The following is a 24,748-nucleotide window of genomic DNA, read 5'->3' as shown; positions in this document are numbered from 1 at the left end:
ATCGTTGTTCGTCAGGGAGAAGAAACGTGGGCAATGAGAAGATTCTCTGGTCGCAAACAGGTCGACCTCCGCTCCGCCATATCGGGACCAGATTCCCTCGACCACCTGGGGGTGGAGTCTCCTCTCTCCTGGACTCGGTCCCCCTCTGGACAACATGTCCGCCGCCACGTTTAGGACATGTTGGATGAGCCCATAGGCTGTAGATGAGCCCATAGTCACAGAGCTGTTGCCAGCTTGAAGAGGGTTGGGGAGCCCAAACCCCCCTGCCTGTTGATACGCAGCGCTGCTCGTCACTGCTGTCGGTTCTGACTATGACATGCTGACCCTTGAGCCGCGGCAGAAAGTGCTTTAGGGCTAGACAAACCGACCTCAGCTTTAACAAGTTGATATGCTGAGACCCCCAGCGGCCCCTCCAGGGACCGGTGATACCCTGACCTTTGTGTACAGCTCCCCAGCCTGCTAGGGATGCGTCTGTAAATACGATCTGGCGGTGAGTCACTGACCCCATAGTCTGCCCCCTCCTGATGTTGGCTGGGTCCCTCCACCAGCGTAGGGCTCTGTAGAGCCTTTGGGAAACCGTCACCTTGGCACGGGCGGGGCTCTGTGGACACACTTAGGAGACACGTCTGAACAGGGCGCATGTGAAGAAGGGCCAGAGGGACTATCTCTACCATTGCTGCCATAAAGCCCAAGAGTATGAGGCAAACCCTCCGGTCCCTCTGAGCCCTGAGGGTGAAGAGACTGAGACAGACCGCAAAGGACTGCTGTCTCGCTGGAGAGAGGGTAACAATAGCCCTCCTGGAGCCTAACACCATGCTGAGGAAATTCCTTACCTGGCAGGGTTGCAGTTTGCTCTTCTGGGTATTGATGCACAACCCCAGACAACCCCAGGTCCGAGGGGCAAGAGACATTCCAAACGGTAGGACCTGAAACTCGAAGATCCGACCCTCAAAAGCAAATCTCAGAAAACGCCAATGCCCTGGCCAGATCGGAATCTGAAAAATAGGCATCTTTCAGATAGGTGGTCGCAAAACAATCCCCTGCCTTGATAGTCTGCCGAACCTGCAGAACTGTCAAGAACCTGCATCTTAGGGGGCGGAGGTACTTGTTGAGCCCCCTGAGGTCTAAGATAGGGCGAAGACCACCATCCTTCTTGGGGATGAGGAAATATCGAGAGAAGAACCCCTTGGCAGTCGGAGCGTCTGGGTCTGAGTCCAGACGCTCCGCGTCTGAGTCCAGACGCTCCTGGGTCTGAGCGTCTGAGTCTGGGCTTGTAGTTGGTTGGCCACCGTGGTAAACATTGGAGATCTCACTACCCTGGGCCTGCGCTAGAACTGCAGGCGGTACCCCTGAGTCATGGTAGAGACCACCCATGGGTCCGCCGCCAGAGCCAGCCAAGCCCTCCTATGCTGTGATGAGAGGCGGGGCTGGCTGGCCCGCAAACCATCAGCAACCAATCACAAATCAGCATTTATTTTTTATTAACATTATAAGTAAATGAGCCTTCTAGTCAGTTGCCGCCTTGCGTGGCTAACAAAGCTACAGCTAACACTTGACTATTAATGATATCAACATGGAGAATATAATTCAATATCTACGAGAACACAAATTTCCAAGGACACAGTTTGAACATCAGCTGAAGATAAAAGAGAATGGAAGACCAACACAGAAACTGAACATGATCCAGACCACAAAAGCAGGTGGCTCATGAAACTTAACTATATTATATTCATATGATTGGAAGATACATGTTCTTGACCCTGCACGCTGTCATGCATTACATTTAAGCAGCACGCACCATGAATGAACTTTACTTTATGAAGTTGAATTTTGTCTGCACGTTTGATTAAAAGTTTAGACGCATTGCACTCTGCTGACACACTGTTAAGTGTCTAGTTTTTTTAGTTATTAACACGACGCGTCATGCGAGTATGTTTTTTTCAAAGTTGTGTATGCATACGCTTTAGAAATAACATGCATGTGCGCGTTCATGAACGTTCCTGTTTGCCTCCCTGCTGAGCTCGGCCAGGAACCGCTACTGCCGCTGCGGGCACAGCTGCGGGGCACCACCGCCGCTCATTCATGTTTTAGGTACACCCGTTTTGGCATTGACTGCATTGGCTGATTTACAGTCAAGAGCCATGGTGAAGAGACCGTTGTATCTGGAATCTGCGACTATCATCACTGTGATCCCCAACCGGACCAACATCAGGCTTGGACTGAGACAAGTCCCCACTGATTCCCTGGAATGTCTGGACTGGATGGTTAGTGTAGTCAAGGAGAAGGGCCTGGACATGTCGCCGCTTATCATATATTGCCGGTCGTTGAAAGTAGTTGGGCGAGTGATCTGCCATCGCAAGGCCGAACTTGGATATGATGCCTGGGTAGCTGGAGAACAAGATGGAGAAAATCTAATAATAGGTATGTTTCACAGCAAGACACTCCCTGTGAACAAAAGCAGAGTGCTGTCGTCCTTCTCTGGAGAGGGCAGTTGCAGAGTAGTTGTGGCCACAACTGCTCTTGGATTGGGTGTGAACTTTCCTAAAGTATCAAATATCATTTATGGGGTACCTGACGATGTGGAGGCCATGCTCCAGAAGGTTGGCAGGGCTGGCAGAGATGGAACACAGGCACATGCTGTTGTCTATGCCACCAGACAGCACCCAGAAATTGACAAGGCCGTACGGATGTTTTTACCAAAGTAAAAATGGCTGCTTTCGACATGCCCTCTGCTCCAACTTTGAAGATGACTCAAAAAATGTAGAACCTGAACATTATTGTTGTTCATACTGTCACTCTGTTTGTAAGTGTACCTCTACAGGTTGTGCAATGTCAGTACCCAACTATGAAGTGTTTCAAGAGATTTCTTCACCAGATCAATATAGAAAAGTTACCTCAGAGGACCAAGAGCGAATAAGAGATCTTTTACAGAAATACAGGGAAAGTCTGTTCAGAGAAAACAAACATTGGTACACTGTTGCCACAGCTGGCAGAGGATTGAGCACTGAGCTTATTGATTTGGTTGTTGAACATAGTAGTACAATATTTGATCTTAATTACATCATGCAGAATCTCCCTGTATTCAAAAACAACACGGGCAAGACATTCTGAGGATAATGTATGAGGTATTTGGAGACTGAGTTCTGTGAGTCTGCTGAGCCTCATGATGAGACAAGGGTGTTCTGTTATGAAAAAGTATTTTACAACAATTTTGCACCTTTTGTGCAGGGAATATTCAGCACCATCTCACATACAAGTACTTATTGCCTTCAGTTATATTACAACTGTCATATGATCTATAGTCTAGTCATATAGCCACTCTAACCTTCTTGAAAGAGCATGAGTTGCACACACTTTAATAAAATTATTCAGAACATTAACTTTATTATTAGTTATCTTTGTATTTGTCAAGGTCCCAATTACCTGTTGCATCCTGCAACCCAAGGTGCTCCATTGCAACAGCCAGAAAGAGTGCAGTCGTGTCCTTGATGACCAAGTCTTTGTATTAGAGATAGACCAATATGTTTTTTTCAGGGCCAATACCGATTATTAGTAGTCAAGGGGGCCGATAACCGATATTTGGAGCCGATATTAATTTACAGAAAAAGGGAAAATATTGGCGCCAATATTTTGAATAACACAAATTCCAACACTTAACCTCATTTAAATGCCTTTAAGCATGTTTGATAAACACAACAGTTTATCAGATTTGCAACATAACACAATTTAAACAAATAAACTGAATTTTACTTTCTCTCACACACACACATCTTACTTTTATCACTGACTATTTCCCTATCAATATTATCAGCAACCTTGTTTCAAGTGATTAAACCGTTAAAAAACAGTAAATAGCCTACAGCATCTTCACTTTAATAATCAGTGTTTATCATAGGAACAGATAGCTGCTGCTAACGTATTGGGCCTCACAGTAACGTTAGTAGTCGTAAGTTGTAGAGTTTTGCTACAGTCTGCTGAGCGTCTAGAGCCAGAGAAGGAGAAAGCGGACCGCTGGGCTAACGTTACGCTAAAAGCTAATCAGCCTTCACCTTAAAGCCTAAGGGCTCGAGGGGTTCCGTGGTTACGCAGTTGGATAGCGCATTACGCAGTTGTAGAAGTATAGCCACCGCTTAACGTGCTTCCCTGCAATACAACTGGACTGAATTGAGTTTTATTAGTTTTTTACTCTCTCACTCACACAGACTTGTGAGTGAGAGTAAATTTCCATATCGATATTATCAGCAACCTTGTTTCGAGTGATTAACAGGCATGCCTGGATGGACTGCGAGCGAGCAGAGCTGCCGCTTATGTTTATCTAACGTTAATGGGCTCACAGTAATGTTACTAGTAGTTGTGAGTTGTAAAGGACTGGGATGTTTATTACAATTTCTGAAGAGTCTGCTGCCTTTACTTACCTCGAAACCAAACCAGACAAAACCTTTTCTCCTCTCCGCCGAGTGTGTGTGAGCACTGTGCATGCACAGCTTTCACTGCTGAATGGCTGTCACCCGTCGTGGCTCTGCGTGTAACCAGAGCGTGTAATCAATCAGATGGTGCTGTGGGTGGGACAATGCTGGAGACAGCGTAGTGACAGCAGACAGAGAGGCGTGGCTGCATCAGAGCCAAAATAACCCCGTTTTAAATTGATCTCTTATCGGCCGTCGCATCAAAAAAAAGGACCGATGCCGATATGCGTCAAAATGCCGAATATCGGCGCCGATAATCGGTCGATCCCTACTTTGTATGCATTGTAATCTGCATGAGGACCACCCTTTGCATTGTTGCACCTGTTAAACATATGCTATTAGATGTACACCATACATGTCTTTGCTATATGTCACTGTCAATGTTTCTCTGACTCACATTTTTATATCCACTCACCCACTTGCTCACTCATTCAATCTTTCATTGACACCTTCTCTCTCACACGCACACGTGCACACACACACACACACGCACACACACACACACACACACACACACACACACACACACACACACACACACACACACACACACTCTATGATGTTAGTGTCACATCTCACATCGCCCATGCCCAAATGCATAAAGACATTAGTAACACAGTAAAATAATATCATGCTGAACAACCTCCCCGGGTAAACCCCTGCTGAATTCATGAAGACAGGGGTGTGTTTCCCAACCCACTCCAAAGAACAGTAATTCATGAGGTATCCAGACACGTTCATGTTGACGGGATTTTGAACAAAAATAACAAGTATTACAATCATTTGAATTGACATGCACATAACATATTTTAATGACTGTTAAACCAAAAAAATTGAGGTGTTGAACAAAGTGTCCATGAACAGTATGAAAATTAGGAAATATCATGTTATCATGGTATCACAGATAAGAAATAAAAACTCTACCATTTGTCATATTTGCACAGAGCGTGCCATGGTCTTTTGCTGAGTCCTTGAAGAATATTTTATAGTGTTTCTAAATAAATTTAAGACATATTAGTTAGACAAAATTACTTTCATCCCATACACTGTCACAGACGTACTTCTCTTACAGGAATACTTTTTGTATAATAATTTTAACGCTTTTGTTGAGATGATTCTGAAGGGTTACTCGAATCGCAGTGGACCGCATACCAGTCCTTAAAATTTGAATACCATGGCTTCCATCCGGGCTTCTTTGCTGTAACCATCTGCAAACGCCCACTTAAAGGCCGTGTTGCAGGGTTCATTTTCGAACGAATTTGTGCGATTTGCTTGTTGGTAATAAAGATTTAAACTGTTATCCATTGTATTTAATGTTGCCTAGTTTACGATGCCACCAAAACGCATCGCGGGCGCATGCACAGCAGACAGCCGATGACACGGCAGCACAGAGAAAGTTACGGGACACACACGCAACTGTGATAGTAGTTTATTGATGAAGGAAATTATATAGATAAGATACCTAATAAAAAAAAGCTGTATTAGAGACAGTTGTTAGAGAGAGAAAACTACTAGTGGTTCGGGAAAAGTCTTCTGGGGAGAGCTCTGGACAGGTGCTTTCCGAGTTAACGGACGGATTATCCTGGCTGGGTTTTTTTTTTGAGGGACGACGGTTTCAACTGGACTGATTCAACTGCTTTCACCATCATCGTTGTTCCTGGATGCCATAATCTCTCATCGGACATCTGTTGCATGGACATTGTGCTCAAAGTCCAGGCGGTATAGGAACAAAATTAAGGAAAGAAATTGGGGATTATTTTATTTTGATACCCCGCCCGAGACGAAAGCCGTCCACGAGCCGGGCATATCAAACTTCCCTGCCTCTCGGTGATTATCCCTATTTGCCTTGCGGAGCCAGCCAGTTCTGCGCAAGTATGCAAATTAGCCATGTGCGCCAAACAGAAGAAAGACGAAATGTTGAGGTCATACTAAAAACGGATAGCAAGCGAAAGCTAAACCAGAGTGTATCACTCGCACACACTTTGGGTTCATTCGAATTTATGGTAAGAGGCTATTCTTTTAATCTTTGCAGTGACTGAATGCTGATGATAAAACGGATTGTTTTGCATAAAATGAGTGTGTGCGACTGTGCGTGTGTCCTTTCTGGCTTCGGCATACTGCATGGTTATGAAGGCCTTTTGGTTAGTTGTGGTCTTAGTGAAGCAGCCTAGCCTTGGAGTTGGATAAATTGGAGTGATTGTGTACGGGCGCGCGAGAGTGAGAGAGAGGACACACCCGCCGTGGTGATTTTTGGCATGTGTGGGCTGTCTGTCAGCATCCGCCGGGTATGACGAATGTGCTTTGTGTATGTGTTCAATGTGCATCTGTCTGATCGTATTTGCGGTAGATTGATGGTTAAATAATGTCAGGATCGGTCATACTTGCAGGCACTCATTTGCAAGTGCACTGATTGCGTGTCCGATAGGCTATACCTGGCATTTATTCAGTTGATCAACGTGCATCCAAACAACTTTAGCCAATGCAGCCTCCTATGTCACTGTTGCTTTACAATATATAGCATATCGGATTATCAAAAATTGTTAAGTGTGTGCGTTGTCATGTAGGCTTTTCCGGGGTTGTATCTGTAATAGCGTAACGAAAACCGCACCAATTTCCTCCAGGATGGTATTATTTTGTACAGAAAACTAAGACTGACACTTCACACGCTTGATCAACTCACCAAAATCAGCGAGTCTGGCGAAAGATCAAAGAAACCGCGCCGAATATATTTCCTAGTGCCATACTGCAGCGGAGTGCTTAGGGACCGTCAAAAAAAGTGCAACGTCTTTTTTTTCCCTAAATTCTTAACTCACTGGAAATTCATCCTATCAACATTAAACCACTTCTGATGTGTTCATGAACTCACTGTGGAGTTCCCACAACCCTTTGTTTTAAAGAAAAACCTTTTAATTAAAAAAAAGACAAAAGTAGTCAGTGCATATATTGCATCCATTTTTAAGGCGTTCTTTTAATAGCTCACTTGTTTTTATAGATATCAAAACCAAACCAACTCTGATGTGTTTATGAACTCATTGTGGAGTTCCCACAACCCTTTGTTTTAAAGAAAAACCTTTTATTTTTTTTAAAGGCATATGTAATCATTGTGTATAGTTAGGCTAATTCATATTCAAGGCTATTATTTTGTAATAGCTCACTTGTTTTTATAGATATCAACACCAAACCACGTCTGATTTTTTTAAAAAAGGGCAAAAGTAGTCAGTGCATATAATCCATCCATATTTAAGGCTTTTTTTTAATAGCTCACTTGTTTTTATAAAAACAAAGTGTTGCGGGAACTTCACAATGAGTTCATGAACACATCAGAAGTGGTTTGGTGTTGATACCTACTAAAACAAGTGAGCTATTAAAATGAAAGCCTTAAATATGAATGCAATACATGCACTGACTACTTTAGCCTTTTTTAAAAACAATTGAAAGGTTTTTCTTTAAAACAAAGGGTAGTGGGAACTACAAAACGAGTTCATAAACACATCAGAAGTGGTTTGATGTTGATAGGATGACGTTGCACTTTTTTGACGGTCCCTAAGCACTCCGCTGCCGTATGGCACTAGGAAGTATATTCGGCGCGGTTTCTTTGATCATTCGCCAGACTGTGAAACGTCAGCCTTAATTTTCTTTTCAAAATAATACCATCCTGGAGACAATTGGTGCGGTTTTCGTGACGCTATTACAGTTACAACCCCGGAAAATAGACGAATGTCGAATATAAAACCAATTTCACCGCGCCATTTCACAGGTGGGACTGGCAAGTTAGCCCATAGCTAGCATTATGCCTTCTATTTCTAGATCTTCTGACTAAGTTTACCGGTACTGTTGGGAAAAACGGTCTGTCTAGTTACTGGACCAGATGAAATGAGACGGAGAGGTAATAAAGTCTATCGGCACGAGGACCTTGGATTTATTAAGTAAAGTGGCAACGGTTATACAGAGTCATAAGCGTGAGAAATCGAATATGTCTAAGTCCCTAATCAGCGCTGATGGTTCGTCCGGAGCTTCGCCTCCGTGGAAGGTCTGCTTCGGAAGAAGGTGAAGAGTCTCAGAGTGATACAGTTTTATGCTGTATCTCCTCGTGATGAGGTGTGTGCGTTTGAGATGTGTGTGGTTCTGTGTGTTTTTACTTGACCTTGGTTCCCAGGCTCTAGTGTATGCATGTATATCTTCTTGTGTTCCTCCTTACGGGGGAGAGCTTCAGAGCATTCATCCGTTGTGGTCCTCCCGTCCTTGAGGATGACTGGTGCATTGTCTGAGTGTCTACTATCTGCCGGGAGGAGACACGGGGCCCTGGCTCCGGCCCTGACCTGACTATATTCTCATGTATGTGTTATGTGTTAAAAGTTGACTATATTATAAGGTGACTGCCATGTGATGTGCTCAGCAGGTTATTTTGCCCCAACAGTACTTATCTGATCGACATAATCGCTGTCACTAGATATAAAGAAAACGTTGACTTTCACTCGGTGCCATTCACTGACGGTAAAAATAAATAAAAGTTATTAATTGTATGCACTGCTGTTCATTGACTAGATCCAGCGATCATTGCTGCGTTGCTAATTGATAGCAACTCTCCACTCATTCTCCTCTGACCATGCATTTAATTGGCTTCGACGGCAATTCCTCTTTCGCCCTCTCCCGTCTGACATGTTCGAAATTATACGGCTGTGGCCCATCATACATGTAATTTGTGGTTCTTGCCACCTCTTTAGATGCCATGGTTCTAGCACTAGGCTCAGGTTACCTTTCACCACGTCATCGCCGAATGGCAGTGTGGCCGTACCTTTAGAAAACACCCGTTACTGCCAAAAATGACTGGACTTTAACACTATTTTGGAGGCATTTTATAAATGATATACATATTTTGAGTGCCCATTATTTACTCATTAATCGAAAGGTTAACCTGCAACACAGCCTTTAATGTTCCGGACTTATTGTCCTTGGTCAGCCTGTCACCACCGACGAATAAGTTTGCTACTCCTTCTTGACCCCTTGGGCACATACTGTACCTACATAGATAACGCAAATAGGGACACAATGACATCATTGGTTTATGGCAGGAGTCCATCTTGAACCAGAGAATAACATAGTGGCATTATTCAATACTTACTCATCCTGAATTTGGCAAAGCACTTCCGTCAAGTCCGCTGTTTTGTTCTCGTCTTTGAAGAACAGTCCCAAAAATAATAGTTTCAGTGAAACAGAAATAAAATGTCAACAAACAAAGACACTGGTAGTTTAAATAGTAATTTGTGGGATATTGGTGATATCCCACAAATTACTATTTAAATCAGTGGACCACTGCAACATTTTCTTGTTGTACTGTGGTATGTGATGTACTAGCCTGGCTCCGCCCGCCTAAGTACTTCCACTCAATTTGCCTTCCCTTCAGTACTAGGTCTTGGTCTACGGTATGTTAGTGGTTTTTCTCTGTCTAAATTTTCTGCGTCCAATCAGCGAACAGAGGGAGTGGCTGAGATCAATGACGTCAAAGTCAGCTCTCATTGACGGACATTTTCACGCACGGTGATTGGTTTGTTAACAGCTTGCGCGCAACGTGATTCCCAGCCAAACGTTAGCGATTGGTTATGGCAGATCCAGAGTGGTACTGGGCAGATCCAATAGTTTTAAACTTCAACAGACAGCCGCCTTAAAGTGAGTTAACGTTAGTCAATTGAGTAGTTACAGACTCTCTGTACAAATGAAATGAAGTACGAGAGTCTGGTAGTACCAGGCTAGTGATGTACCACAATGCTGGAGAACGGTTGGAATATGGACATGTACCTACATAGCATTCTGCTCCCGAGGACACTAAATTCTCTGCGCAGAAATGTTTGCGTTTCCGCGCCTGGGAGAGATGTGTTAAGGTCATATTGCAGTATGTCTTTAACTGTTTTTTCATTGGTAATATGATGAGTGGGGATCCAGTCTTGTACTGCGATGTGGTGAATCCAGTGTAGGTTTTGGTTACTGTGGAGGGAGGATTGATGGCTAGCGCGTAGGTAGAAATCCAGGTTATCAAATATGATGGAATATGTAGGTGGTGGAGTTGGCTGTGTGTCTGGCAATGCAAGCGTTGTTGGCATCAAATTAACTTCTCCTGTAGCTTCACCCTCATCTCCAGTTTTGGTTACTTCCTCTATTTGGCTACATTAAACATTCATAAAAAAATCAGCAACACATCGTTCACATCGTACATTTAGATGACAGAATATGAGGATATGATTTTGTGTGTGTGTGTGTGTGTTTTCTCACCTGACAACTGAGGGTTTTTCATGCTGCTGAAGATGTTGAGTGCCATCTCAGGATCAGTTGTGTCCTCTGGTTGAGTCTGGGCTCCAATGTGCAAGAAGCGTTCATTTAGCTGCTTTAACTGGAGCAGAGGGGTCGCACATGTGTTTGATAATTGTTTTTGTTTTCCTATTGCAGCTTTGTGAGAGGTGGTGATGGAAATTTTGGACAGCCTGTTAAATACTGCCTTCTTTGCCTCACCATGTAAAAGGATGCAGTCCAAATAGTAGGCAAATGCAGACAAACGACAGTCTGCCTCTGATGGCTATGCCAGTTAGAGCACAGGTGGTGAGGCGGGAAGTTTTTGTTATCGTGTTGAACACTGACAGCAAGAATGGAGAGAGACGATGGAGATCTGCTTGTAATGCAGAAAAGGAGAAACGGGCCAGGTCCCTAGCTGAGGACCTCCAGAGCATGAATCCCTCCTTTGGATTGCAGAGGTGTGAGCATTCATCCTGAAGGAGCTCAAGGATAAATGGTTTCAAGTGTTCCAGAAGCTCCTTGTGTGCCATGACTCTCTTGGCAGCTCCTTTCCAATTCTTTTTATTTATTTGGATAATTATCAGACCGTCTTCTGGTTCACAAAGCTTGGGAAGCGTTCTTTATGGTAACTTATTGATGACCTGAAATACATGTTTCAACATTAATTTGAGCATTTGACACTTGATATCTTAAGTGGGGTGCACTATGTTTATGACTACATTGACATTTTGTAGGGTAGTACATAAACTAAACTCTAAATCAAAAACTAATTGCAGGGCATGACAAACTCATAGATCACTATAGATCTATGAGTTTATTCACTCATAGATCTAAAGTCAGAGGGGACTACAATACATACAACTTACATAACATGATGTATGAGACAACAATACGTAAACCACGGTGATATCCTGAGATGTTGATAGGCTGCTGTTGTGTCATTTGTTATAACTCATTAGAAACCGTTTAGGCCTATGTAGCAAAAAGTTTGAGGGAATCAAAATGAACGTACCTCCCTAATGCTCCTCCGTGCAGTTGTGGCTCCAGCAGGAATCAAAGGGTTCGGGCACATTTCAGATTTCAGATTTGCCAGACTCTCGCATGACCGTCAACCCTATGCCTTCCAACCTGTTGGCGATGCTCATAGGCTTCTTAGCTCTAACAAAAATATCCCTCGAGTGAGTGTATGTGCCCTCCACTTTCATATTATTTGTGAACAACCTGCAAGAAATGTTCGCTGCCATTGCCAACCCATTGTGTTACAAAAAAATCGTATTTGTTGACACCTGACTGAAGTTTTCCCATCACTCTGCATAGTACGTCATCCAGATCGTTGGTCTGATTGGTTGAAGGACTATCTGATTGCGTACAGTCACTTTAACTCCGCCCGTTGATCACGCCTCTTGTGCTGAAGAAAATGACAGCAACTTCTCCAGACCAACGTGCTATCTACAATTGAGCTTGGTCTGGCAATAGCCAGGCTACGGCCACGTGGTTCCATCACCGCCTCCTGGCAGCAGGGCTCAGGCGGGAGAGAGTCCCGGGCAACAATCGCAGGCTAAAATCCCTTTCTCCTCCATGTCGCGGTTCAATCTGGACTACAGGGAGTCAAACCAAAGCTCCTTTACCCCAATTCCTTCTCAACCATGGCCGAGATAACCCCCACTATGAGTCTCGTTGTGGAAGTACCAGACACATCAGAGAACCCGACAGTCTAGTCTTTTCACCAAATGGGAGCTTCACGCAAACTTTACCTTATGTTGCGTGTTATGCACCATAACACCAACAGCAGAACGGTCGTCCAAAAAACAAAGAAGTGAACAACACTTGTGTTACATCGTGTGTATATTAACACACACATGTGGCGCTCGCATGGTCGTAGCTCATTGTCTCATTGGTGGGCCAAATTCTCTGGGCAGGCAAAGCAGAGAAAGGGGAGGTAACCTGGCCCCTGATGACGACATTTGGGGCCAAATTCCAAATCTGCGAGTCTGAGCTTTCATTTTTCAAAGGTGGAGCAGGATACCTAGTGCTTGTTTAACACCTCACGTCATTTCTAGCACCTGGGGGACCATAGGCAGGCTAGGGGAACTCATTAAAGGGGACGTGTTATACCACCAGGTGTGAGTGTGATTAGCCGTTACAAGCCTTTTTGAAAAAGTGCAGCTTCTGACATCACAAGTGGGCGTGTCCAGCTAGATGTGTGCTGGATAGATCAGTGTACCAGCCTACCCAGCGGACTGTAGCAAACGTTGCTCATCTATCCGTCATACATCTAGGTGGACACACCCACCTGTGATGTCAGAAGCTGCACATTTCAAAACGGCTTGTAATGGCTAATCACACTCACACCTGGTGGTATAATATGTCCCCTTTAATGTTAGAAAATGTAATGTTAATGAAATGTTCATGCCATGGAACCTTTATTGACCCCACACGCACGTAAACCATAGGCTGGGCTACTTGTCTAACTGGCATGGAGCTTGAAACCCAACAAGCAATAAACAACAATTAACAATTAAACCGTTTAACAATGTGTGACAATGTTTCTATTTGAAGCACTTTGAGTTTGCCTCGTGTATGAAAAGTGCTACATAAATAAAGTTGCCTTGCCTTGCCCAACATAGCCTACATGAAAGAAAGACACACCCAAACAAAAAGAGCGTGCTCGACGTAGGAGGCCGTTGGTGCACGAAGGTCTGCTCTCAGTGGAGAGAGAGTCAAGACAACAACCGCTACTACGATGCCCGTTTGAATGTCCAGGGCAATAAGAGTGTGTGTGTGTGTGTGTGTGTCAGTGTATGTGTAGTTCTACTCACAAACCAACGGTCTTGAGGCAAGAAAAACTCAGTGAGAGCCCAGAGGTGGAAATCCCAGCGGCCAATCTGAGGTAGCTCTAACTTTTCCTGGCGGACACTCAGCCGTCCGTGGGCCCAATTTACAAAACAGAATTGCAAAAAGTCTCCACGACAATGAGATAGAGTAGCCAAAGCAAGGACCTCTCTCTTCGGATTCCAGAATTCGACCAACCGCTCTCCCGTTGAATGCCCAAACTCCCGGCGATTTCGCGGGCATTAACTATTTACAGAATGTGATTGGCTTAAAATAATTTTCTAATTAAAATACAAAGAACAAATACATCTGATTGGTTTACAGATCTACAACTGCCCAGCAACATGGAAAACAAAGCATGCTGGCAAATAAAGTAGATAAACAGTACTGTACAACTTAAACAGCAAAAACAAAAACAAACAATATATATATATATATATATATATATATATATATATATATATATGTATACATAATTAAGGGCCTAGTTTCAGAGGTCCTTACATATATATTAACTATTGTAGGCCTACTTCAGAAATGTGGTTCATCGCAATCTGTATTTTTAGATGTATTTTGTAAAGTGTACATATTTTAACATTCAAATAAAAAAAACATTTAGTGAAAATATAAGTTTTCAGAATTCCCCCGCTAACTCACATGTGCATGTCGGGGGACAACCAGGCCCGCCTTAAACTGCCATTAGGCCCTGGGGCTGAGAGGTTTCGTCACATAACATCACAATATTTATATTTCTAGATGACCAAATAATTTAAACCTGCTTCCGTATAAACAGAAAAGCCAGTCTAATGACTTTTATTAACAACCACACTCTCTCTCACACACACACACACACACACACACACACACACACACACACACACATACACACACGTCTGGCAGGGAGGAGGGTTAGAACAGGATGAAGGTGAAACCACATTGACTCTTGGAAATGAGTACTTTCTTCATTTGTGATTAATGTGGGGGCCTTTCTAGGCACAGGAAACACCGGCCCCCATATATAAATCTGATTATAAAACACCATTTTTCAAACATTTCCATTTTTTGTAATACAGATATATTATGTATTAGCCATTTTGATAATCCGCCTCTTCTGACATCACAAGTGGGCCTGTCCCCCTAGATGTATGATGACTAGATGAGCAACGTTTGCTGCAGTTCACTGGGTAGGCAGGTAGACTGATCTGATGTCAGAAGAAGCAGATTTGAACACAGTTTTATTACATTCATTATCCTGCAAATGCAAGGGCTTTTATCAGTGGGACACAGGCTCAATGACCATTGTGTTACCGTATTCGCTAGATACTGACTCACCTATTTACAGGAATATCTTTTAGATATTCACTTTAATTCTTAATAGGTTAGGTCATAACAGCATAATTGTTGTGCGGATATAGGGTTAGATGTAGCAAATAAAATATCACTGCCAGTGGATTGCTAATTTATGTGTTGATACTTTTGACTACATAACTACTTATGTTATTTGTAGGCTGTGGCCTACAAATAACTTATTTTCCTTCCTTCGTCTTTCCACATGGATACAGCATGTTCCCAATGTCCTCTTTCAAAGATAACGAGCAAAAAAAGTTAAACATTGATGGACTAGATTATTTAAAACAATCTTGTGAGTAACGTTTCAGAGCAGAGGTTTTCAATCGGGGCACCATGGCGGACTTCGGAGAGATGCTGAGGGCTGCCGGAGACTTTGGATTATTTCAGAAGATTCTACTTATAGCCATATGGTTTACCTTCTTTTTGCTATCGTTTATCTTTGCAAGTGTCCTCTTCGGTGACTCTGACCCGGAGCGCCACTGTAACACGGACTGGATCCTGGGGGCCGGCCCCAACCTGACAGAAGAGGAGCAGCTGAACCTGACCGTTCCCCGGGAGCCAGACGGCTCCCTCAGCCGGTGTCTGATGTACGCTCCGGTGAACTGGACCCTGGACTCCATCCGCCAGTATGGCCTGAACCACACCACCGCCTGCAGGGACGGGTGGGTGTACGACCGGACCCAGTACCAAGCCACCATAGTCACTGATGTAAGTCGTAGTGTGTTATAGGGTTTGTGGTTTTGAGAACAGTTCTTGTTTCACAGCTCTATGTGGTTCCTACAGTTTGATCTAGTTTGTGACAAGGCGAACAAGTTGGCGGTGGCCCAAACAGTGTTGGGTGCTGGCATTCTTATCGGTTCGCTACTGTTCGGACCTTTAGGAGAATCGTGAGTTTTATCTGTTAATTATTTGGGCTGGTTATTTTTTCATTTTCAATAGGGATAGAAATTGGCGGGCAAGATTCAATATTTTTACCATGATTTCTTAGTACCGATCTATCGCGGTTCTGTAAACATTGGGATTCTGTAAATGTAGGGATAGTATATATTTTTTTTTTTGTTTGTGGCTTACAAAAATATAGTATTTTTTTTTTCGAGTCAAAATGTCAAGACGAGTATTGCATTAGTATTAATTCTGTATCCCCTATGTCTATGTATTTCACACATCAACATTCATCATAAAAAATAAATGACTTACTCTCGGCTACTACTATTTAGATAAAAATATAAATAATTAAAGTCTTTTTAATTTTTAGGGTCAGATTTTTAATTCTGAATAATAACAATTAAACATTTTTTCTGCCAGGTTTGGCCGCAGACGGACCACTCAGATTCCAGTGCTGTTCCTTTTTATATTCACGCTCACAGGTGGCCTTAGTCCCAACTACTACTTATATCTGGCCTCCCAGTTTGGGGCGGGCATGGGGTATGGGGGCTTCAGGATGAACGCCATCGTGTTGAGTGAGTACACCAAAACGCAATACGTCTCTTCCTCTTCTCTTAGTAGTCTTTACTCAGCTCAGAACCCAGTGCAAATATAATGTAAAGGCAGATACATCAGTCAAACCTTAAGTGTAAGTCATTCACCGTAACTTTGGATGTAAATATATAACAAAACTTAATCTTCAGACAATTCCATACAAAGACTCTACAGAAAGGCCTTACAGAATAATGCTACGTTGAACCTGTAGCCTATAGTATAGTTTAACCTGCACTATGTACGTTTGCCCAAGGTGGGGGATAGAATAGAACGATTTATTGAGAAAAATCCACCCACTTTCTAGTTCAGATATTTTTGAAAGGAGGACTGAGCCGCAGTCGAAAAAAGGACGCAGTGCGGGTTTAAACAGACGCATGACACATTAAGAAAAAGCTGTTTTCCATCCACTAATTCTTGGACCTCAAAACTGAAACACAAATGGCCTTTGTCAACACATGTCGAGGGTTTATGCCATGTGTGCTACTGCAGACCGAATATTGACCCACGAGCATGGCTCTCCTTCCCTGCAGTGACTGAGTGGATAGGGATAACCAAGCGCTCCCTGGGTGCGTGTGGGGGCCAGTTCTCGGGGGCTGCCGGGCTAGCGTGTATGTCGGGGATCAACTACCTTACCCGTGATTGGAGGCTGGCTCAGTTGGTCATGGCGGCGCCGATGGGCCTGGTTGCTGTCTACATATGGTGTGTATGGGTCACGAGGTGAAGCAGTGAGAGACAGGAGTAACATGTAGTGACGATTTAGGGGGCCCCTGAGAGGGAGAGTGCCCTAAAAAGGGCCCTGGAACATAAATTATATATTATTTATTTATGGGCTATTTCCCCTTATATTTTAAATTCAATTAAACAATTAAACATTGTGAATGTCCTTTTTTTCTTTTTTTATATTAATTCATTCATGATAAATGTTTTTTAACATTCGTCATCATTATTTGGCTAGATGTGAGTTTGAGTGGCAATCTTTAAGATTTCTGTTTCGTTATGTTTGTCATTGGTGTTAAGTGGTCAGTCTTTCAATAGATAAAAGTAGTGTCGCAACAAACACCTAGTTTTATAATATTCATTATCCTGCAAACGCAAGGACTTTCGTCAGCGGGACACAGGCTCAATCACTATTGTGTTACCTCATTCAGTGCTAGATACTGACTCACCTATTGACAGCAATATCTTTTAGATATTCACTTTAATTCATAATAGATTAGGTCATAACAGCATAATTGTTGTGTGAAAATAGAGCAAATAAGATATCACTGCCAGGGGGTTGCTAATTGATGTTTTGGGTCAAACTCATTTCACCTTATTTTTGCAAAGGTTTATTCCGGAGTCAGCCCGGTTGCTGCTGGACAGGGGGAGGACAGAGGCAGCAAAAGAGTTGATTCTCAAAGCAGCGGCCATCAACAGACGCAATGTTCCAGAATCCCTATTCGAAAAGGTATCTTGCAAAGTTCTATTAGAAATAAAAGGCTCACATCGAGTATTGTGTATGAACGCGCTACAAGAGTGGCGTTCATTGAATGTGCGCATATATTTCGTGAACGGTAAACTGAAACGTACCCGTTTGCAGTTACTGAATGTTTGCAATTTACGCACTGTTTACCGGCACCCAAGGATTTACTGCAACTGGCATGCTAGCATAGCTTCGAAAAACAATTACAACAACGTAGCTACTGCTAAAGCCAATAGTGTATATGAATATTTTAAAGTTTTATGACCAAACTAGTTCAGATTTGAACAGTAAAAACCAAACATTTTTATGCAGATTTTGCCCTCCGGGTCTCAGGAAACAAGTCAGAACGTCAGCAACATCGGAAACTACTTTAAAAAGACATATCGAAATGAAGCATATGACCAGTCTTTGAAAAAACGCCACTCCGACGTCACATTGCGCAGTAGGACGGTGGTCCCACTGACGTCAACATTAGACGTTCGGTAGACGAAAAAAAAAAAGACGTCGCCTGGCGTTACCAAACAACCCCTTCTGTGGACCCAAATTTGACACCGAAAAGACGTCACTCCGATGTCACATTTGGACTATAAATAGCCCTTACACAGAGGTCCCACTGACGTCAACATTAGATGTTCGGTAGACGTAAAAAAAAAAGACGTCGCCTGGCGTTACAAAACAAGCCCTTCAGTGAACCGAAATTTGACGTCCTATAGAGTGGCGAAGTCACGCCCTTTCCGGTAGAGCCCACGGGACCTATGAGATCGAAAAATATGAATGGGTTTCAATGGAGAGAAAGTAATTACTTTCTGGTCCCAGTCTTTATATGCCCTGGATTCCACATATGTTGTTTGTGGATTTAAATTATAATTTTTCATGCAAAGAAACCTAAAAAAATTCGCGAAGAAGTTTGATAATATTAGGTTTTGTGTGAGGCCGCTTTGTGAACTGCAGCCCTTCGCTGTTCTCGACGTGATATACGTCACCACCCGCACTTGGAACTCCGGGACAGACATGGCGATCTCTCTGCTCCACTTCACCGCTTTTTTCCAAGGGGAGGATAAAAGCATCGAAAGAGGTGAAAACCATTATAAGTCGGGGCATGTGGAGAGTTTCAGTTATGCCGATGGGGAGATTGTCAGTCTTGTCCACGCCAGTCGCAGGGAGCGTGACGTCACATACGAGACGTGTAGTCTTTCTCATTGTGTTTTCTCTACAGCTTTTAACTGAGCAATTGCACAATAAACGGTCAAACTCTCGACATGAAAAATTATCATTTAAATCCACAAACAACATATGTGTAATCCGGGGCATATAAAGACTGGGAACAGAAGATAATTATTTTCTCTCCATTGAAACCCATTCATATTTTTCAATCTCAAAGGTCCCATGGGCTCTACCGGAAGGGGCGTGACTTCGCCACTCTATAATGACACAGAAAATACATCACTCTGACGACACGCTGCGCAGTGGGAAGGATAAGCACTAGAGCCAAAAGCCGCAAATTTCCTCCACCCAATTCAAACTAATTTTGAAATGAATCTTGATTATATCGCAGTATACAGTAAATAATTTAGTTTGGGCTGTGGGCAGTGGCAATGCTTGGGGTGCTGGGGGTGGATGGGTAGGAGAAAGCTCTCCTGAACAATTATATAATAGAATAAGAGATGAATGTGAACAGTTAATTTCCTGGGACTGTGAACTTAGTTCAAAATTCAAACTTGTGAACTATGAATGAGTTCATTTTAATCTGTGTGAACTGAACTTTGAGCTAGCTCTTCGGAAGATGGAACTTGCACAACACCACATATAGTTATCATATTAAAAGCCTTTTTATCATAATATATTTTTTTTAGGTCTACTTAACTAACTTATTTAATGGTTTGTATTTACTTGTTTATTCCTTCAAGTATTATTAGCATGCATATTAGGTCAGCCTTCTTATTAATAACAAACTTTTTAAGCATTTAAATGTTTCTGTTACGATCGAACGGGAGGAACCCAAGCGCAGACGCAGACGCTGGAGGTTCAATTAAACCAGAGGTTTATTGTACGGAGGATGAGAACAGTAGGGAAATAACAGGAGGTGGACAGGCAAGGGAGGAAGACCAAACAGGACTGAGTAGGTGGACGGAGAAGATGGATGGACAGGCAGGCAGCGCTACATGCAGGCAGATGAGCATGCAGGGTTGATGTCAGGCAGGTAGCTGGTTGTTAATCCTGGGGCAAGGAGAACATGGAGATTAACAACACAAGGAAACATGGAACACAAAACTAATCTAGAAATATTGATTTCTCTGGAGCCTAGAAAAACAGTTGAAACAACAGTGGTGGGTGAAGAAACAGGCTTTATATGCAATGGGGATGATGACTGGAGATGGCTTGACAGGTGTGCATTTTGAACAGGTGGGACATTAAGGGAATGCCTCGCCCATTTCACAGACGTGAAGACACCGAGAGGGGGAGACAGAGCAGAGAATCTGCTGGGTACGGCCACAGCCGTATCAGTACACTCCCCTCTATGGGTGCCTCCATACCACCTGGTCTATCCGGGTGCTCCTCATGAAAATCCCGGACCAAGGAAACATCAAGGATGTAGCTGCGGGGCACCGAGCTATGATCCTCAGGGCCATAACCCTCCCAGTCCACCAATTATATGGTAGCCCCGACGGCGCACGTCCAGCAGCCGGCCGGACCGTGTAGGCCGGGTGGTCTCGGAGGGTATTCCATGGAGACAAATACATGTACTATCAAGAGGGCTGCCTTTTCAAAAGCTGTGAGTTTGGGGAGGGCACAAAATTAACCGTTTTCAAAAATCGGTCCACTATGGTGAGGATCACTGTGTTACCCTGAGATGGAGGAATACCTGTAACGAAGTCGAGGGCAATCTGGGATCAGGGGCGACCAGGGATTGGCAGAGGACGGAGCAGATCAGCAGGCGGTTGATTGGAGGATTTCCCTCGACCACCCGCCTCAGAAGAGAGAGGGGTGCGGCTGATTCCAGGATGGCAGGCAAACCTGGAGGCGTGCACCTACTGAAAGACCAGGGAGCGGACTGACACAGGCACAAAGAGACGATGAGTAGGGCCGTTACCTGGGTCTGGTTCCGTGAGTTGGCCTCACGAATCAATGATTCAATCTCCCACATCACCGCGGCCACCACACAGGACGACGGGAGGATATTATCACAGCACGGAACCGACCACTCAGAGGTAAACTGGCAGGAGAGAGCATTGGGCTTGATGTTCCTGGAACCTGGACGATAGGTTAGAGTGAAGCTGAAGTGGCCGAAAAACAACGTCCAGTGGGCTTGACGGGAATTTAGGCGTCTAGCAGTTTGAATGTAGGCAAGGTTCTTGTGAAGGAGTGATCAGATCCCTGTGTCCCCAAAGCCAGTTTCACGACGAGAAGCTCCCGGTTCCCAACGTCATAGTTCCGCTCAGCAGGGGATAAGCGATGGGAGAAAAAGGTGCATGGATGTAGTTTCTGGTCTGAGGCAGAGCACTGGGACAGGACCGCGCCTACGCCAGAATCAGATGCGTCGACCTCCACCATAAACTGACTTGAAGGATCTGGGTTGATTAGGACAGGGGCTGAGGTGAAACGTCTCTTCAGCTCCCTGAGCGCAGCGTCTGGGAGGACAGAAGTTGCAGGAGAGGTGGGCTTGGTAAGGGGCCCTGCTTCTCTGCTAGTCCCTGATGAACCAACGGTAGAAGTTTAAGAAGCCAAGGAAGGACTAGTGCTGTTTAACCGTTGTTGGTGTAGACCACTCTGCCACGGTCTGCACCTTCTCTGTCTTCACCTGCCCACCTGCCCAAAGATATATCCCAGTAATGACACCAAATCCACATGGAATTCACATTTCTCTGCCTTGACGTACAGCTTCTTCTCAAGGAGTCTCTGGGGAACCTGTCTCAAATGGATGAGGTGTTCCTCCATGTTGCCGGAACCGTTGAGGAAGTCGCAGAGAATTTGCAAGTCCATGGAAAACAGCTGGGGCATTTGTAAATCCAAATGCATAACCAGCAGAGACGTGCGGTGAGGTCCGTGGCTGGTGAGGCACTGACTTTTACAGAGTCGGATTTACAAATATATGAACCCAATTGTTATATAGTACCGGCCTTGAATCATTATCTTCCATGTTTGCCGTCAGAAATGGGTTTTTTTAAATAAACAAACAAAGATGTCGTGCACTTGACTGCTTAAAAGAAGTTAACGGAAGCATCCTGTAAACACTGTGGGCTCACGCATATGCCCCCTTCAGTGATGCAAAGGTACTGGCTGCCTCATTTCATGCTTTTTCAGCGCGGTTTTATGTCAGATCAGCATATTTAGTCTTGCTGCAATACTAAATATGTTATACACATACATCAAATACATTAACTAGTTTAAGTAAAGTGCGATCATACAATAAAAGTGTCTACAAACATTACATTTGTGACAACGGTGAAAACCAAACTGGGTTGAGCGCATGCGCTCTACCCAGTTTGTGAGGGATTGCGCAAATCTCGCTGAGGCAGCACTGCTCGCTGCCTCAGCCGGCCTCAGCTCGCGTATTTCCCCTCAGGAAAAAGGCCAAATTCAGCAGGTGTTACCTGCCTCCCCTGACTGCACGTCACTGATAACCAGGTACTCAAAATGAACAAGGGGTGTGTGGAAAGCCGTTTTCCATACGTCTCCCTCCCTTATTCTAACAAGATGTTAGGCATTCCTGAGGCCCAGCCCGGAAAAGATGGTAGCTCCATGGAGGGGTTCAATGATGGTATTTAGGCCACGGCTGTAACAATTTCTAATTATTATATATATATTTATTTATTTCTATATAAAATACAGATACTCGTATATTGTTAATATTCCAGATGATATTCTGGGTATTCTACTTTTTTCTACGGAAAATTAATTTCTAATATAATCTCATCTAATCCATAACAGATTGCAGTGAATAAAACTGTGGAGAAAGGGGGCATATCGGTCCTTATCAGATCAACTGTGCTTCGAAAACGCTTCCTGATCATAGCATTATCATGGTGAGTTGTAGGCTACCCTCTCTACATGGACTCAATGGAAATATTGATTAAAAAACTGAAAGCAACCTAACATTCATAATAGCATAACATTTCTGTTGCGGCACAAAGTTACGAGACTCCTGCGACAGAAAAACCTTATTGAAACAGCGTTACTCAGGGTCTGGAGCTCCTTAAGCAATCAACGCTATTGACAAATCATCAGTCCATGCTGGTGTTAGTTTAATTATCTGTTTGTGTGTTGTTGTATCCCTTTTTATACCCGTCCCAAATATTCAAAATGGGAAAAAGTTTTGTCCTTGTGAAATACATGAAATAAGTAGAAGTAGACAATGACCTGTGTCTAATACTTTTCTTAAACTCTTCCCTATCAAATCTTTTAGGTTTGCATTGAGCCTCACCTTTAACTGCCTCTCGTTTAACGTGGGGAAGTTTGGGCTTGACATCTTCCTGACCCAGATGCTGTTCGGACTCACAGAGTTACCGGCTCATCTGCTGTGCTTCTGGCTGTTGGAGCTCGCTGGCAGGAAGTTATGCCTGATGTTCACCCTCCTGGTGGGGAGTCTAGTGTGCCTCAGCATCCTGGCTGTTCCCGCAGGTAACACACATTCCCGGATACATTATATAGGTGGACGGGACAGTGTAGGGGTGTGGGTAACACAACAGTCTTGGTTGTGTTGCAGATTACAACAACTCAGTTGGTTGTAATCTGCAACCTCACCACTGGATGCCACTCAATCTCTCGTACTGCACCTTTAATGACAAGCATCTGTATTCACTGTAAGGCGCTGTGGATGAGAGTGTCTTCTTTTGTAGTAAATCAGATGTTTCTTTGAAGCTAAAGACGGTAGTTTTGGCTTCATACGCGTTTCCTCTCTGTGACAGGAAATGCCATCGCTGTGACCGTGTTGGCCATCACGGCACGGATCCTTATGACTGTGGGTTCGAGCATATCCAGCGTTTACATTCAGGAGCTGTTTCCCACGTCCACAAGGTAAGAAAATAACACACCTTGAGGTCCTTTGAGTGGACCTGTGAGTTTTATTACGTTTTTCAATCCTCCCTCCGTGATGCTGATGGTGATTATGGTGATGATGATGAAGATGGTTGATGTTTCTTACGATAGATGTGCCACTGATAATGTTGATGATGAAGATTTGTGTTGATGATGCAGAAGATAAGGGTGTTTAGGATAATGATTGTGATTGATAATGTGGATGAAGGGGATGATGATGATAATGAAGAATATGAAGTTGACAAGGACAGTGATAGTGATGTTGTTTTCAGACATACTGCAGCTGGACTAGGGGGCCTAGCGACTAGAGTGGCAGGGCTGTTGGCCCCCTCACTCAACCTGCTGGCACTATACCACTGGTCCATACCCATCTCAGTGTTCAGCAGCATCACCCTGTTGGGTGGATCCCTCGCCTTCCTGCTCCCAGAGACGTGCGGGAGAGAGCTTGCAGACTCCATTGAACAGGCCGAGGGCCGGAGGTAACAACTGATCCATAATCATAACAGGCCGAGGGCCAAAGGTAACAACTGATCCATAATCAATAACAGGCCGAGGGCCAAAGGTAACAACTGATCCATAATCAATAACAGGCCAAGGGCTGGAGGTAACATCTGACTCCTCATCAATTACTGGCTGTAACGGTGCGGCGGCCCGTTACTGCAGGCAATGGATAAAAACAGGACTTACACCGGGATTTACAAGTACCCTTTTATTTAACACACACAGAACATTCAAACACATTCATGACGCCACCTGCAACACACAAAAAACATACGTTATGAGGAAGCCGGTCAGGGGACACGGTACAAACAAGGACAACGTAAAAACACCCACGTTA

General features: G+C 43.9%; 1 protein-coding gene across 1 annotated transcript; it reads left to right on the top strand.

Moving 5' to 3' along the window:
- Positions 1-15,266: 15,266 nt before the first annotated feature.
- LOC307085744 (solute carrier family 22 member 13-like) lies at positions 15,267-24,393 on the top strand (the record flags this gene model as incomplete). The annotated part of the gene is made up of 9 exons (XM_079750606.1): positions 15,267-15,641; positions 15,717-15,820; positions 16,239-16,393; positions 16,943-17,111; positions 17,739-17,859; positions 22,804-22,898; positions 23,279-23,493; positions 23,781-23,889; positions 24,183-24,393. 9 exons carry the CDS (start codon positions 15,267-15,269, stop codon positions 24,391-24,393), a joined length of 1,554 nt encoding a protein of 517 aa, XP_079606732.1.
- Between the last annotated feature and the right edge of the window lie 355 nt (positions 24,394-24,748).

The sequence above is a fragment of the Pollachius pollachius genome, assembly GCF_949987615.1.
Source record: "Pollachius pollachius genome assembly, chromosome: 14".
Lineage (NCBI taxonomy): Eukaryota > Metazoa > Chordata > Actinopteri > Gadiformes > Gadidae > Pollachius > Pollachius pollachius.
This window is presented reverse-complemented; position numbering and strand designations above follow the sequence as displayed.